The sequence below is a fragment of the Fukomys damarensis genome, unplaced genomic scaffold (assembly GCF_012274545.1).
Source record: "Fukomys damarensis isolate Sample0158 unplaced genomic scaffold, DMR_v1.0_HiC HiC_scaffold_37, whole genome shotgun sequence".
NCBI lineage: Eukaryota > Metazoa > Chordata > Mammalia > Rodentia > Bathyergidae > Fukomys > Fukomys damarensis.
Genome location: NW_022900949.1, coordinates 80,223 through 97,937, shown reverse-complemented (window position 1 = coordinate 97,937; position 17,715 = coordinate 80,223). Strand labels below are relative to the sequence as shown.

At 39.6% G+C, this 17,715-nt stretch overlaps 1 protein-coding gene across 1 annotated transcript; it reads right to left on the bottom strand.

Annotated features, from left to right (window-relative positions):
* Nucleotides 1-2,268: 2,268 nt before the first annotated feature.
* Nucleotides 2,269-3,253, bottom strand: LOC104876403 (olfactory receptor 12D3-like). The gene is given in 2 exon segments (XM_010644385.3): nucleotides 2,269-2,641; nucleotides 2,643-3,253. Coding segments are annotated over 2 exon segments (933 nt in total). The 3' UTR covers nucleotides 2,269-2,319.
* Nucleotides 3,254-17,715: the final 14,462 nt, after the last annotated feature.

Genomic DNA, 17,715 nt, shown 5'->3' with positions numbered 1-17,715 from the left:
TCACTGAAGGGTTTGTACAACATTCTCTAGGTTAATGGACATCTGCACACTTCATCAGCCAGAAAACAGATGAAATCTTTGAGATTTATCCCTTTTGCTGGTGTATATATATTTCTTAACAAAGCACCCACCCCTTCTTGCTCAGTAGGCCCAGGAAACATTATTATTGATACAATAAACCAGTGATATTTTCACATAATTTTCAGATAATAAAGATCCCCTTGAACTATTTTAAGACAGAGAAGTAGATGAATATATGCTTTTTTTTTTGGTCTCAGATGAATACCGTTTTTTTTTTTTTTTTTTTAACAGGGTCTTGCTATGTAGTTCGGGCTGTCCTTGAACTCACTAGGTAGCCCAGGCTAGCTTCAAAGTCATGGCAATCTTCCTGCCTCAGCCTCCCAAGTGCTGAGATCACAGGCTGGTGCCACAACTCCTGGCAAGTACAGAATATTTCTGACCCTTGTCACTAATGAGTACTGAAAATAACCAGCAAATCATTGCACAGGTAACCTGCTATATTGTTAGGCCTTGGCAAATGGCTGCCGGTGGTCTGATGAAAACAGTAAGCACACTGTGAGATGGATTAAGATGAGTGCTTTATCACCACCTCTACTTCATGCAGCAGTACACTCCCCCAGTCTACAGAGGAACAGAGTAACACTGAGTAATCTGTTGTCATCTTAGCTCAGGTTGTTTAACCAAAATATCCTTAAAGATAGATATTTCTCTTCCCACATTATAGATTTATTCAGGTAAAAGGGTGTAGATCCCTTCTGGACAGGAAGTGGGAGAACGGCTAACTACAGGCTCTCTGGCCTGGTGTGGGGGTGGGGGTGGAGCTTTCTTCCTGCAGGTCCTATGTCTCCATCAGGCTCAGAGAACCGACTTAGAGCTGGAAACCAACTGAGGTGGCTGCCACCAGCCTCCAGCTCACGCAGTCCTGACACGTATCAAGCAATCAATATCTTCACTGTTTTGCATAGGACTTTCCCACAGTCAGTGTGTGATTAGCATGGACCCACATAGGTCAGGATCCCCTCATTTTCAGCACACCTTTGCTGCCAGTTACAGTGTGGGTCTGTATTGTCTTTGAAAGTTGCTCTTTTAATCATAGCTCTAAGAAAATACAGTTTCCCTCCACCAACAGTAAGACGGGGCCAATATCCCAACACCATAACAGAATTGCTTATATTCAGAAGTAGCAGACAAATTTAGGTAATCCGTGTGTGTGTGTGTGTGTGTATGGTTTGTAAGCACAATACAGAGAAAAGAGACACAGGAGAATGACTTCTGATATCAACTACTTAGAACTGGACCACGTTGGACAGGTTCTGAGCAGAGTGTTGCACGAAGCCTGCCTCACTCCAGAGAACATCTGTATGCTTGGGGCCAAAAGAGGTACCCTCACTCCTGACCACCTGACTACAAATGTGAAGGTTCCCAGAGCCCAGTCTTAGCTTCAGTGCTATGCTAGAATGATTCAAAGAACTCAGGAAAGTGCTATACATAATATTACAGTTTGACCATAGAAGCCATACATTAGAGACAGCCAAAGAGAATCACACAGGACAAATTCAGTGCGGGTCCCATACACACCGGTCCTTTCTCATCATGGACATTATATTCCCAGCACGCCGATGTGCAGAAGTGTGGGCAGTATTGCCAACCAAGGATGTCTGTCTGCACTCTGGCATCACATTTCTAGTGAGGCATGCTCACACAGGTGTGCTGAATTAAGTTATTGGCCAGGTAGCTGAATACCAACTGCAGCCTCCCTGCCCTCAGCCTTTCACTGTAACTGAAAGTCCCAACTCTGTAATCACATAGCTGATGTTTGTGGTGCAACCAAACACAGTCCTGAAGCAATGTGGGCCTCCATGAATCACTTTAGGAGCATGAGTTCATATGTGTTCCAAGGGGCTCAGGAGTAACAAAGACACTTTGTCATCTGGGAAATTCCCAGGATTCACCACTCCACACCAGGAATTTTGGACAAATACCAGATGAATTTATTGTATATCAGCTACCTACTCTCATCCCCCGTCCTTCATACCTTCTTTCAGTTATCCACAGCACTTAATTTCCTTGAGGTATGTACTTACAGCTTTGTTTACTTTGTTTCCCCACCACCATCACACCAAAAGTTAAGTTTCATGAAATTAGGAAATTTGTTTTGATTATTCCTGTGTTTGTTGAATGCTCTCAAAATTTCTGAGAAAAAGGCAGAAATCAAGTAAACTGAACACTAGCTAGGGGGAAGGGAGGAGTCTCTATGTGAATCAGACACAAGCCTCATCACTTCTGTTGGCGCTGCTGTCAGTCTTTGTACAGCTTCCTCCCCAAGCTCTTCCTGAGAGCCAGCATCACCTCCTTATTCCTGAGAGTGTAGATCAGAGGGTTCAGCACTGGGGTGACGGCACTATATACGATGGCCGCCATCCGGTCCTCACTCATGGAGGCGGCTGAGGCAGGACGAATGTAGGTGAACCCCACGGGGCCATAGAAAAGGCACACCACCATGAAATGCGAGGCACATGTGGACAGCGCCTTGTGCAGTGTTCTGCAAGAGCGGTTCTTGAAGAGAAGGAAGCTGATGATGTAGAAGTAGGACAGGAGAGTGAGCAAGAAAGCGCCCATGGACGCTTCCTGTGACAACGGAAACCAGCCATTGGTTGAGTCGTGTGTCACCACATGCCAGCTCTAAGAGGGGCTTAACGTCACAGAAGAAGTAATCGAGTGTCCACGAGTGGCAAAAGCTCAGGCGAGCAGTCATGACAGAATGCATCAGTGCGTAGAAGAAGCTGGAGATCCAGGCCACGGCTGCCATCAGCGCACACAGCCAGGGGCTCATGATGGCAGAGTAGCGAAGTGGATTGCAGATGGCCACGAAGTGGTCAAAGGCCATGACGGCCAGCAGGACAGCCTCAGTGCAGCCCAGAAAGTGGAAGAAGTGCAGCTGAGCAATGCAGCCTAGGAAAGATATGGCCCTACGAGTGCACAGGAGGTTCGTAAGCACCGTGGGAAGTGTCACTGAGGAATAGCAAATGTCCAGACAAGACAGATTGCCCAGGAAAAAATACATAGGGGAGTGGAGTTTGGCTTCCAAAACAACAATGCCCACTATTGCCCCATTTCCAACCAAGTTAACCAGGTAAATGACTAAAAACATCACGAAGAAGATGGGCTGCAGCCCCTGAGCACTGGTCAGGCCGAGGAGGAGAAACTCAGGCACTGTGGTGACATTCTCCATCGCTCTGGGGAGCACGCGTTACAATGATAATGGGTTATTTCTCTGAATTTTAAATTTTACACACTCAGGAACATGTGAAACAAGCTACCGTTTGGAGGGAATGAGGTAGAAGGTCCAGTGTAAATAATATTTAAGGGCAGTAAAGGGCTTGGGTGTAGTTCTGAGGTGAGCACTTGCCCAGCGGGCTCCATTTTGGGTTAGATCCCCACACTACAAAAACAAACAAAAGTTAGTTTACTGATAGCAGAATTAAGGAAGACCAGCATACTGATAAATTCTCACTCCACAGTAGCATTAGAATTAGAGTGAACTGTTGTGCTGATTGTGACTAGGTTCTGGCAGTCATGCAGATGTAGCTTAGTGGAAACTTCTCCACTTCTCTTACGATGTGAAAATGTCAAAGGGACCAACACATCCCACCCGACACCTTACAGCATTAGTTAAACCAAGAGACATAAAAGACTCAAAATTTAAATATTGTGTAAGTGGGGGGGGGCACACTGTGCATTGTTATTCACACAAGGTTGCAGTCCGGTAATGTGGCCATGGCTGTGCCATGAACAACTTCCAGTAGTGTGCACCTCCAGCAGGGGGAAAAGGAAAGAGCCCTACAGTAAATGAAAACTTCTGTGTGGTGAGGGTAGGTGGAAGAGGTGACGACACAGCGTAAACACACTCAGGTGGAAAGAAAAGGTCTAAGAACAAAAGAAACCGTACCATTTGTAAAAGAAAATGGTCACGATTGATTCAACAAAAGCGGGAGCCCTAGAACAGAGGAATTGGAAAAACTACCTGATCTCCGGATAGTACCTGCTCCAGAATACTACACTAGTACCTTGTAAACTCACAAGGAGAAGTTTTAATGTTTGAGAAGAAGAAATAACCAAACCCACAATCAAGAAGTTTTAATATATCTCTCCATGTACCTAATATGAGCATCACACGAGAAGTCAGTAAGAATACAAAAATCTGGGGGCCAGGGATTTAGTTCACTGTTGCCACCACCTTGCAAGCACAAGGACCCGAGTTTGATGCCTGATACCAAACAAACAAACAAAATGAAAACCTAAACACACACAAAGAAAGAATACAAAAATATGAACAAATTTGGTTAATAGATATGGAATACTAAATTCAACAGAAAAAGATTTCACATTATTTTCAAGTACATACTGACCATTTATACAGGCTCAGCCTTATTTTAAAAGTTTCAAATACTGGGCGTCGTGGCACATACCTGTAATCCCAGCACTTGGGAGGCTGAGGCAGGAGGATCTTTGTGAGTTCGAGACCAGCCTGGGCTAACACAGTAAGCTCCAGATCAGTCTCAACTACATAGTGAGACCCTGTCTCAAAAAACAAAACAAAAAAACAAACCAACAAAAAAGCTTCAAAAAGTTTCAAAAGACTGAACCATTCCATATAATTTTTTTCCTATAGTGGAATTAAAATAATTAAAAAGATACATAAATATACATGATATCTGCAAACTAAAGAATGCACATTTAGTTAATTCATGGACAAAAGGAGAAATTAAAACAAAAATCAGAAAATATTTTGAATGATTACAAAAGCGAGACGTGCTGGAACGTTTGTTATACAGCTAAAAGAATAAACAGGGACATTTACAGGCTTATAGTCATGTTAGAATAGGGGACATGTTGAAAAACCACAAAGAAATGATAAATGTTTGGGATAATGAATATGCTAATTTCTCTGCTTTGATACACAACAATTATACATCTTAAAGCATCACAGTGTACCTCATTAATATGTAATTACTATGTGACAAAAAATAAAATGCCATTTTAAGAATCTACATTTCATTTCAAATAGCTAAATGGCTGTGGCTATTTTTGACCCTTTGCACTTCCATGTAGCATCTAGAATCTGGTGGCCAATTATGTTCTTTAAAAATATTGAGATTTTTATTTAGACTGCATTGTCTCTAAGTCTTAACAAACAAAATCTTCATTATAGTTTATCTTTCAGTGCATAAAATAGAAATCCTTCTCTATTGAATAATCTTTATTTTACAATATTCATTATTTTTACAGAATAACATTGCAAAGTTTTTAGTACGAAGGTCTTACGTGTATTTTCAAGATTTACTCCAAAGCTAAAGTGATTGACAAAAAAAGCCAATGTCAATCTGAAAGCAAATACACACAGACTTGTCACTCGACTTGTCACAAAGGCACTTCAGTGGCAAGAAGGCGCTATTTTCAGTAGGCAGTGCTAGATCCACCAGACATACTTGGAAAAAGCAGTTCTTATAAATGCAGGCAACACATATACCACCAACTTTTAGGAAACAAAATGCAACGCATAAGAACTCCTACCTGGCACGGCAGTGTAACCCTCTCGTCCCTGAACTCTGGAATCTGAAATGGGATGATCACTTGAGTTTAAATGCTCACAACCAGCCTCAGCGACCTGGACAGACCCCCAGTCTTGAAACAAACAAACAAACAAACAAGCAACAACAGAATTGATACAAGGTGGGAGTGATTTCAGTTATCTAAGGCTGCTTCAACATTTTAAAAAAATGACATGATGCAATCTATCAAATCAGTAGAATAAAAATCATATTATTTGAGGCAGAATACTTTCGGACAAAATCCAGTAGCCATTAATGACACTAAAAATAAACTCTCAGCAAACTAGAAATATAAATTATATCAACTTGTTAAGAGGGTCCACAAAATCCCTGTGGCTGGACATCCCCCTAAGGTCCAGAATGAGGAAAAGATGCCTGCTCTCTTCAGTCCTATTTAACACACTCCTAGCCACTGTAGCAAGGTGCAGAAATGAAGTAAAGTGGCTATGTATGTATATAATATATATATGTCAAAAAGGAAGCGATAAAATGCACTTATTTTCAGATAACATCATTTTCTACATAGAAAACCTCAAAGAATCTTCATAAAAAATCCTATCATTAATATATGAATTTAGCAAGGTGGCAGGATAGGAGCCCAACACATAAACTCAAAGGTATTTTTATATATTAACCACGAAGAGGAGAAAATGTAAATGTAAAGCCACTTAATTAAAATGTTTAGGTGCCGATCTAACAATGCATGTACAGAACTTTATGGGAAAGACTTCAAAACACTGATGAAAGAAAGCAAAGATTTGTGTCAGATAAGTGCCATGCTGGGCCTGCGGATCGGCAAACTCAACCTAGTAAGGACGCATGTTTTCCAGAAATCAGTTTACAACTTCAAAGCAGTTCCTAGCGAAACCCCAGACAGAGATAGATAGGATATTGAAAGCAAAGGAACTAGAATAACTAAAATAAGTTTTTTTTCTTCAGGACCCGGGATTGAACTCAGGACCTTACACTTGCGAGGTAGGCACAGTGCCACTGAGCTAAATCCTAAAATGATTTTTAAAAGAAAAATAAAGTGGAAAGTATTTACCCAACATCAAAGCTTATTATGAGCTATAGTTATCAAGATTGTGGGACACTGAAAAATATCGCTACTGCAGTTGTGTAATTAACCATAAATGCAATCTAATGTATTATCAACACTGGCAATGAAATCTTCTGTTTTATGAATATTGATATGACACGTACTTAAAGATTATTCACCTAATTATTTTCTTTGTTCCTCATCATTATATTTCCACTTTCTTTGTAGTATACATATAGACCACCACTGCGTCCACTGAACAGTCACACACACACAGACATGGAATCCCAACAGAAATGTACAACACAAGCCAGGCTATCATGAAACCCTCACAAAATGAATAAACACATAGATTGAGAAATAAAAGCTTTACTAGCTAGTGGATTGTGTCAAGAGACCATTCTACTCTGTAACTGTCACAGCCTCGATTTAGTCTCTGCAGTCACTCTAACTCATCGTGCCTGATTTAAGCCCTTTTCCACCAGAAAAAAATCCTCCAACGTGTATTTTTTCTCTTTAGTCTAAGCCAATTTGTCCTGTGCTTCCCGCTGTATGTACCTTAGGAGGAATATAATCTTTCTACTCCAAAGGTTTATCCAAAAGTCAGAGATCAGATGTACTTATCTCATTGAATAAAAATATGAGAGAGAGAGCTGTGGCTGCTCAGTCTCTCACATATACCCTTATCTCTAACAGTGTCATTTCCAAGTTCGACACTGAGTCAACAAATTTCATCTCTTTCTAGAAAGAGAATAGGCTACATCCTCTTCAACCTCCCCAGGGGCATCTTGAAAATTAACATCATGAGATCGTCCTCAACAAGAGCTTATCCTGTCCATATCTCTCCTCCCTCAGGTATCAATTTGTTCTCTTTTCTGAGCTTATGAAAGCACTACAGTTATTCTAAAGCTCTATTTTATGTTAATAAAATTGATAGTGAGAAAAAAATAATCACGAGAATATAAAAGATAAAGCTACAGCCATTCAGAAATCTAACATGCATGTAGTGAGTGCAGAAAGTGATGTAACTCAGAGTAATGTAATGATAACAAAAATGATGAAGTTCTATAGATATACAATGGGAAAGATTTGGGTAACTTATGATCAAATAGGGAAGTATGGGGTGTGATGTATTAACTTACACGCAGGGACTGATGTTCCTACAGGCTCTTGGCAGAAGTAACTTCACGTAAGGAATCTTTTGAAATGGGACGTGTCCAACTTTCACAGTCATTTGTGATTTGTACCGGCATGATTAACATTATTTCAGAAGGAAAATAGGGGTGATGTATACCCTGAGTTCTGTGTGCACTCATCAACAATCGATAACATCAATTTTATCACTTGTTAAAATTGCTTCCAAAGATTTTTCTCAGCACAATTCATTGTCTGTCTTTCAGTGTAGCTTCTCTTGTCTCTTGAAGTTTTCAAAGTCTCTTTTTTTCCATGCATTTTCTGAAGTTGCATTGTGATATATCTTGGTGTGGGTCTGTTTTCATCTACTATGGTAAAGAACTTGGTTGTGGCCACTCAAATGGTAAAATCTTGCCTATAAACTCGGAAATTTCCTTGAGATAATAAAATCATGCTTTTACTGTCAGTTCTTTTAGAACTTCTATGAGGTTGTAGAGAAACCTTGGTTATTAGCCTCATGTTCGTAAGGTTCATCCAACTTTTGTTCCTTTTCCATTTGTACTATTTTTTTAGGAGTATGATTTTTATTTTCCAAATGTTTCTGTTAAAACATTTATCATAAAATTATTTTTAATTGCAAAAGCAGTTCTGTCCTCTGTATATTTTTTATATAATACTGTTCCTGTTGCATGAATGCCACATGGTTTTGCATGTTTTATTCTTTAGTTCATTATTTTGATACCAGGGATTGAACTTGGGACCTTGTGCTTGCAAAGCAGTTAGTGGAACCACTGAGCTAAATCCCCAGCCCTGCTTGCACAGTTAGATGTTACTGAGCACAGTGATAGTGAACTTATTAGCACTCTTGGTTCCCTGCTCTCATGATCCCATAAACTTTTCCTCACAATGCTGGCCTCAGTAGTGGATTTATATCTCATTTCTGGTAAATGTGTATGTCCCTTAAGACAGTGCTAGAGTTTTATATATGGGCTGGATCTCAGTTCTGAATCTCACTGGGCCTTCAGTGTGTAGTAGATTTCATGATCATCCAAAGCTTTGAAATGTGCACTTGACAGACTCTTAAGTATAGCCTGAGAATTAAGTCACATTGGCCATTGTCTTTTTGAACTCTCATCACATCTTTCTCTCCTGAAATGTTCTGGGGCATTGACTTGTGTCATAGGGGACAGAGTCATACCGACCACATGATGCACAGGAAATTGGCAGAACAGCCAATAAAACACCTGAAGGTGACACAGGAGAAATATAACTCCCAACCTGCTAGATGTCAGATGTACCAAGTTCATGTCCCTTGAAATCAAAGACGACAGAGGTTAAGAGTAGAAAAGCTTTATTGAGAGATAGCTCCAGAGAGATAGGAGGAGTCCAGAGTAGCTTGCCACCAAGGCCTTTTGTCAGGGGTAATTGATACAGCAAAGTCACAGTGTGGGCACAATGTGAGTCAAACTACCATCCATCTATTGGATTACAAGTATCGCTGCCTCACTACCATTGATCCAAGGTGGAGCTCTGCACATAGCAAGGATATATGGCAGATCTGGCTCATCTGTGACATCTAAAACAGGAACATTTTAAAGAAGAGATGCATCCAGGTGTTCCAGTCACCCACCCAGGTGTCTATGGATTTTAAATGACCAACTGGGACACAGGCTCTAGTCCAGTTCTGTCACACAGCGTTTAGAGTAAACTGGGATCTGAGAAGGAACTGGTTAATTTGCATTATAATTTCCTCAACATTCAGGATCTTAGTAGGGAGTGGGCTGCAGTCCATGCTGCCTGAGGAAATTCATTCTTTGTTTAACTTCCTAGTTTACTGTCTATTCTTAACTTTTATCAGTATGGCTGGTCCTCCCATTCTATCTCAGGCCTTTCTACTAGGCAGCTGTCTTATTCATAAGCTAACTAAATAAACTATCCTCTACAAAGGAAAACCCCCTTTCCCTACCCATGCTTCATCCTCCTCACCCCTCTGAGCCTCTCTCTCTCTCTCTCTTTTAATAAAGTACAGTAGATCCTCACAATGAACTTCCTCTGGCTTTGTCTGATGTTTACATTTGACCCTCTCAGTACAACATATGGTATTATGTCCTGAGACACACTAAGTGCTCCATTACTCACAGTTCTATTCATAATAGTGATTATAGCATTTAATTTTTCTATTCTTTTATAAATCATAACTCAGAAAACACCCTTGCATATATATTTTTGAGAATTTGCGTGGTCATCTTCCTAGGACGAATTCCTAAAAAACACATTTCTCTTTCTTTCATTTTTGTTTTGTAGGTTAGGAAAGTATGTATTAAAAATAAGGAAAAGAACAGCTCCTGGAGTTTCAGGAGGGATCCCTAATGGGGAGGCTGCATACACCCCCATCAACAGCTAATTATAAAGAGTATAGGAACTGCTTGATTATTTAGGGGTCACCCATTACAGGTGGTTCTGCGCATTTAAAATTACCAATTGGAACTCAGGCTTTTAACCCAGTTCTTCAACCTGGTTAAAGAAAGAAACTGGTTAATTCGCATTATACTTTCATTATACTTCAACCTGGTTAAAGAAAGAAACTGGTTAATTCGCATTATACTTTCCTCTTATAAGTTCCTCAGGAACTTAGTAAGGAGTGACTGCACCTCCCTTCAGTAGGGGGACAAGGCTGCATTCCATGCTGCCTGAGAAAATTTGATACATTTAAATTCCTCAAAACTCAGGAGCTTATGTGTACTCATGTTTATAGCGGCACAGTTCATGATAGCTAAAACTTGGAAACAACCCAAATGCCCATCAACTGGAGACTGGATAAAGAAGATGTGGTTTTCTACAAAATGGAATAAATACTACTCAGCCATAAAGAATGAGAAACCAGAAACACTAATAGCTAAATGGATGCATATTGAGGCTATACTCTTAAGTGAAATTAATAGGACACACTTGAGTAAATACCGAATAATTTGGTATAATATGGTTGTGCTATCAGAGTCTGTTGGCTTTGGATTCTCTTGGCTGGCTACACCAAAATTTTACCAGGCAGTTTCCTCGAAAAGTGGCTCGCCAAATAAACGTTACCAGATTCTAGGTTGTGTGCTTCTCCTTCTGGAGTTGGATTCCAGAGTCTTCTCATGTTGACCAAAGAATTGAATGAAACAAACAAAAAGCAGTGTCAAAGTTTATTTGAAAAAGTGAAAGTGAAGAGTGAGGAGAAACTGGCTCTGCAGAGTGAGCGTGGGCCGTATAAAAGAGGAAATAGTAAGATAAAAGAACACCCTGGAGAAAGCAGGGTAGGCTAACGTGAGAAAAGCCATGATAGCTACCTTGGTGCCTGTGTCTTTTTACACTGCCCAAATCTTGAGGAAACCTGTGAGAACTTCTAAATACTGGCCCTGAGGCAGCGCTGGGATCCCATACCTCAGGCTGTCCGATCTAGGCCATTGTATTGAAAATCTGCTCAAGTTCTTATGAGAAGTCTTCGTGCAGGGTTTTGGGAACTGTTCCGTACCTCTGTTCTGGGATCTTGTAAATAACAGGTCATGTCTACTTCCCCAGCTGTGCCATGCCCTAATCTCCTAAGTCAACCAGACACCAATTCTACCTCAGGCCCTTCCACCAGTGAGCTGCCTTACTCATAAGCTAACGAAATAAACTATATTCCCACTCTGAAGAAGTACGCTTCACTGCATTCAGGGAAAACAGGTGAAGACTGAATCTAGCTGCTTTGTGCTAAAAGGGGTCAACGTAGCCGAGAAACAGTCAGGGACTTGTTCAGAGAGATAATCTGCGAGGCAGGTGCCAGAACCACCAAGCTAAATCCCCGGCCCTGAATTTATTAATGCATGTATTCCTCTAGTTTTAGCTGTAAAAAGATGGGGAGGTCTAGAGTTCTGAGGGAGAATTTTAGCTAAATAATTTAGACTCTTTTTGAACTTTTATAGTTGTTGTGACCTTTGTTAGACTCACTGACCCAGAGTGGTAGTAATCTGAGACTGCCAGCAGGGCCATGGCAGTTTTGGGAGAGCCCATTTCATATCTAGCCTCTTCTATTTTTTTGCTGGGTGTTTAAAACTAAGTTAAAGTTAGACCTGTGTTAATAAAAGTCAAGCTTTTGCTATACATATTGAGGTCCGTTAAGGCTCTTTGGGGTTACTTTTGGAGCCATCTCTGTATATAAATGCCACGTTTTCTTTAGCCACTCATCTGTTGATGGGCGTATGGGCTGTTTCCAAGATTTAGCTATTATAAGCTGTGCTGCTATAAACATGGGTGCAGTATGATATATCGTTGTGGTATGATACTTTCAACTCCTTTGGGAATATATAGGAGGGGAATAGCTGGGTCGAATGGGACCTCTAAATCCCCGTTTTTGAGGACTCTCCACACTGACTTCCACAGTGCACCAGTTTACATTCCCACCAATCACTATTTTCCCCCAAGCCACACCAGCATTTGTTATTGATTGATTTTTTGATAGTCCTTCTTTCTCACACCAGAGAGACAGTGTGATATTTACACCTGTCCAATTTATTTCACTTAAGACTGTGGTCTCAGGGTGCATCTATTTACCTAGAAATGTCTCAAGCTTATGCTTCTTTATAACTTTATGTACTTCTTCATCTGAGAAATCTGTATTCATCTCAGATGCTCACTTGTGGATTGGGTCTTTAAATTAGGGGGGTGAATTTTTCCAATTTTTTATATGTTCTAGATATAGTTCTTTGTGTGAGGAACAACTCATTTTTCCCCCCACTTTGTGGATTGTATTTTCACTTTGTAGATGATTTTTTTTTGCTGTGAAAAGGGTTTTAATAGAATATGATCACAGTTAATTCTTTGTTGTACTTCCCATGCAATTGAGGTTTAGTTCATGAAGTCTTTGCCTATATGGGTCTTCCAGTCCTCCCTATTCTGCTGTTCAGCAGATTTATTGTTCAGGTTTTAACAATTGGAATGTGGAAAAATTTTTCCAGCACCATTTATTAAAAAGGCTGTCTTTCTTCCAGTGAAGATGTTTGTCATCTTTGTCAAACAGAAGGCGGCTGAGTGTGTTTACAATTACTCCTGCATCTTTTAATCTGTTTCATTGATCCTCAGCTTGTTTTTGCCAGTACTGTGCTGTTTTTCTCACAGTACCTGTGCAGTATAACTTCATGTCGGGGATTCTGAGGCTCGTTGCCTTGCTTTTGCTGTCCAGAGTTGCTTTTACTGTTCTAGGTCTCTTCTGATTTCAAGTAAATTTTAGGATTTTTTTTCTAGTTTTGTGATGTATGATAATGGTATTTTGATTAGGATTCAATTAAATCTGTATAATAATGTGGGAGTATGGCCATTTTTACTATGTTGGTTCTTCCTACCTAATAGCAAAGTATATCATCCATTTTTTATATCCTCTTCAATCTCCTCTCTCATAGTACTATAGTTTTCAATGTAAAGATTTTTTATTTCCTCTGTTAGATTCCTAAGAATTTCATTTCCTCCCTGATGGTATAGCGAAAGGTGTTGTTTCTCTAGTTTTTCTCTCAGTGAGTTTATCTTGTGTACAGTAATGCTACTGAGCTTTGATTGTTCACTTTGTATCCAGCTACACTACTGAATTTGATTATTAAATCTAGAAGTCTTTTGGTGTCTTCTCGTAGAGAATCATGTCATCTACAAATAATAATAATTTAACTGCCTTTCCTATCTTCATTTCATTTCTTCCTTTTGTCTAATTGCTCTGGCTAATATTTCCAGAAGTTTATTAAATAGGAGTGATGATAGTGGACATCTTTATCATGCTCCTGATTTTAGAGTGAAAGCTTTCAGTTTTGGGCCATTTAGTATTATATTGGCTATTAGTTTGTCACAGATGGCTTTTTCAGGTTGAGATAAATATCATTTATTCCAATTTCCTGTAGGGTTTTAACCATGAATGGGCATGGGACTTTGTCAAATGCTTTTTCTGCATCTATTGAGATGATCATGTGATTTTTATTTTTGGCTCTGCTGATATAGTCAATTAGATTTATTGATTTGCATATATCGAGCCATCCTTGCATCCCTGGGATGAATCCTACTTGGTCATGGTGTATACTCTTTGCTGCATTTTTTGCCAGTATCTTCCCGAGGAATTTTGTTTCTATGTTCATTAGGGAGATTGCCCTGTAGTTCTCTTTTCTGGTTGGATTATTCTCTAGTTTTAGTATCAGAGTAATACTGCTTTGAGGAATGAATTTGGGGTATTGCTTCCCTTTCAGTTTCATTAAAGAGTTTGAGGAGTATTGGCATTAGATCTCTAACTTTCTTGTAGAATTCAGCAGTTAATCTATCAGGACCCGGGTTTTTATGGTAGGTAGGTTAATTATATCTTCAATTTCATTGATTGAATTTGTGATTTAGAAATTTTATATTTTCTCAATTTAGCTTTGGTATGTATCTAGGAATCTCTCCATTTCTTCTGTTTTCCATCTTAGAATACAGATTCTTGAAGTAGGTAGGATCCATTGTGATTTTACCCTTTTCATTCCTAGTTGCATTAATTTGAGTCTTTTCTTTCCTTTGTTTGATAAGGTTGGGCAAAGGTTTGTCAATTTTATTTAATCTTTCAAAGTAACTCGAGCCATTGATTTTTTGGTATTGTTTTCATAGTCTCAATTACAGTAGTTTCTGCAATGATCTTTATACTTTCCTCCCTTGTACAAGCTCTGGGCTTGACTTATTTTTCTAGAGCCTTGAGGTTCAACATTATGTTGTTTATTTAAGCTTGCCCTGTTTTTCTGATATGGGAATTCACTGTTACATATTGCTCTCATAGGACTGCTTTCATTGTCTCCTATATGTTCTGGTATGTTGTACTGGCATTACAATTTAATTGCAGAAACTGTCTAATTTCTTCTTTAGTTTCATCTATGACCCCAATGGTTGTTCAGGAGTGTGTTATTTAATTTTCATGTGTTTATAAAATTTTTGTGAGTTTGACATTTTTTCGAGTTTCATCGCAGTATGGTCTGATAATCTCCATGGGATAACTGCAGCTTATTTGCATTTACTTAAGCATGTTCTATGAGCTAGTATGTGGTCTATTTTGGAGACTGTCTCACGTGCAGCTGAGAAGAATGTGTTGTGGGCTGTAACACTCTGAAGACATCTACTAAGTCCATTTGTACGAGTTTGGTTCAATTTTGATAATTTTGTCGACTTTTTAACTGTTCTATTTGTGACATTGGGGTATTGAGGTCCCCCATTACAAGTGTATTTGTGCTTATATGATTTTCATGTCCATTGATATTTGTTTATATAGTAGGGTGTGCTGGTATTTGGTGAATATATATTTATGAGATCTCTTCCTGTTGGGAGTTTTCCAACTATGTAGTGACTTCTTTGTCTCTCTTGATTGGACTTGACTTGCAATCCACTGTCTGCAAATAGAATAGCTATCCCTGCTTTTTTCTGAGTTCCTGTCACATGAAATATTGTTTTCCATCCTTTGACTTTGTCTACAAATTTTTTTGAGTTAAATGTGTTTCTCATATGCAGCAAATGATTTGATGTTGTTTCTTGATCCATTCTGCTAGTCTGTTCCTTTTGCATGGTGAAATGAAACCATTTACATTGATGGTTATAACTGATACATACTGGCTTATCACTTTCATGTTCTTTTGCTCTTGATGGTTTCCTTTTTTTCCATTTAATTACTTGCCTTGCCTGGTGGATTCATTCGGATGGAGTTGTCACAGAGTCGTAGTCATTATCTCTTTCTAAAATGTCCTTCAGAACACTTTGGAGTGTTAGTTCGGTGGTCATGAATTTCTTCAGGTTCCCCCCCACCCCAATGGTATCTCATTTTTCTGAAAAATCTGAAAGGTAGTTTTGCAGGGCACAACTAGTAATGGGAAGAGATGAACTGTTCCTACTCAGGGCCACTCTGACATCCAAAACTCTGGCAACCATGTCCTAGTTACTAGGAACTTTAGTAGCCTAACCCCATGGGGTTCAATATTCCCATCATGAGTTGATCACTAAGCATGGTACATGGCACACTAGGAAGGGCTGCTGACACCACTCTAGTCATCACACAGCTACAGAACCCTACTCTACATCCTCAAAAAAGGCAATATTAACTTAAGAAAGAAGCTAAAATAGAGCTAAATCCCATTATTGATGTTTTGGGTACAAGGTTACTAGTGCCATGCCAGTTGCAATACAGCACACTCATTTTAACAAGTCTATCAATGAGACAGTCATACCTATTCACCCATTAGTAACAGATCCATATACTCTTTTAGCACAGATTCTAGGAACACAAAATATTTCCCTGTCCTTGGTCTCCAAGATGCCTTTTTTTCTATCTGGATGGATCCTAATGCCAAATTATTTTCTGCCTTTGAATGGGAATATCAACAAACAGGATTTGACAACAGTATACTTGGACTGTCTTGCCTCAGGGTTTAAAGATACCCCCAACTCGCAGCAGTAGAGTATCCTGTCTCTAACCCAAGGCCTGGAATGGGATCATTGGTAGAGATATTGAAGATGCCCTGGTTAAATTGGGACTGTGACCTAAAAGGCAGAACTTACTGTGCACTCTTGGACTCTCCAACTTAACTAGGACAAGAGGGTCAATACGTATACTAACTCTAAATTTCCCTTTCCGATCCCAATGCACAGGCAGTCATGTGAAAAAAAGAGGAATTTTTGACTACTTACCAACTTCCAGCATAAATGGACCAGAGATCTTCAGTCCCCCAGAGGGAGTAAATATCCCAAGAATAATGCACAGGCAGTCATGTGAAAAAAAGAGGAATTTTTGACTACTTACCAACCAACTTCCAGCATAAATGGACCAGAGATCTTCAGTCCCCCAGAGGGAGTAAATATCCCAAGAGAGGTAGCAGTTGTCCATAGCTGGGGATATTGCCTCCTTGAGCCCTTTCTCCCGGAGAACTTCTAGGAAAGATTTCATTGCTAAATTGCCACTTTCCAAATAATTCTCACCCATCAGTATCTCTACCCATGGCCCCATTCCAGGTCTTGGGTTAGGGACAGGGTACTCTACAGAAGAGCTTCAAACTATTCATAATGAGGAAGTAGTTCAAAAGGGCCAATGTTGGTATATGGGGCTCTACTGTTCTTGTGATAAATGCAGTGGAAAATCACTAAAGCTTTCTACCTAAAGTGCCATGTGGCCATGTCTATAGCACATCGTTTTTTTCTACTCATGAGATTCTATGACATTGTAATCCAGGTCTTAGAGACATGTCCTGTCTGTGTCACCCATAATATCCAGGCTCATCCTTCCCCATTGCCTGAACCAGCCAAGTTGTGGATTCATCCCTTGAGAAGACTGGTAAATAGACCTCACCCACATGCCTATGTGTATGGGGTACACCCACCTCCTGATATGCACTGACACCTTTACTGGGTGGACAGAAGCCTTGCCCATCATGTCAGAGTGAGCCTTGAAGGTAACAAAAGTCTTTGTTAAAAAAATGATCCCTAGGGCTGTGGATATAGCTCAGTGGTGCCATGTTTGCCTGCCAAGCACAAGGTCCTGAGTCCCATCCCCAGTACTGGAAGAAAACAGTGATCCCTAGGTTTGGACTACCTAAGTCTATCCAGAGAAATGATGTAGGAGGTTTTTTTTTTTTTAAACACAAATATAACTTTCTGTCAAAATGGGAAGAAATGAATTCATGAACACTGTCAGTTGTTTTCAAATTATAACCTCAAACATTTCCAATGAACCAAGTATGAATTTCCCTAAAATATCAAAAACTTTCAGCTTAACAATATCCTACAACCTTCAGACAAACTAATGCTGAGTACTTTCAGAAATAAATAGAGTAAAAACTAAAATGCATTTTGTAAAAGTTGATGAAAGGAGACTATGTGGATACATCATGAAACCACAGTAATGCTGTT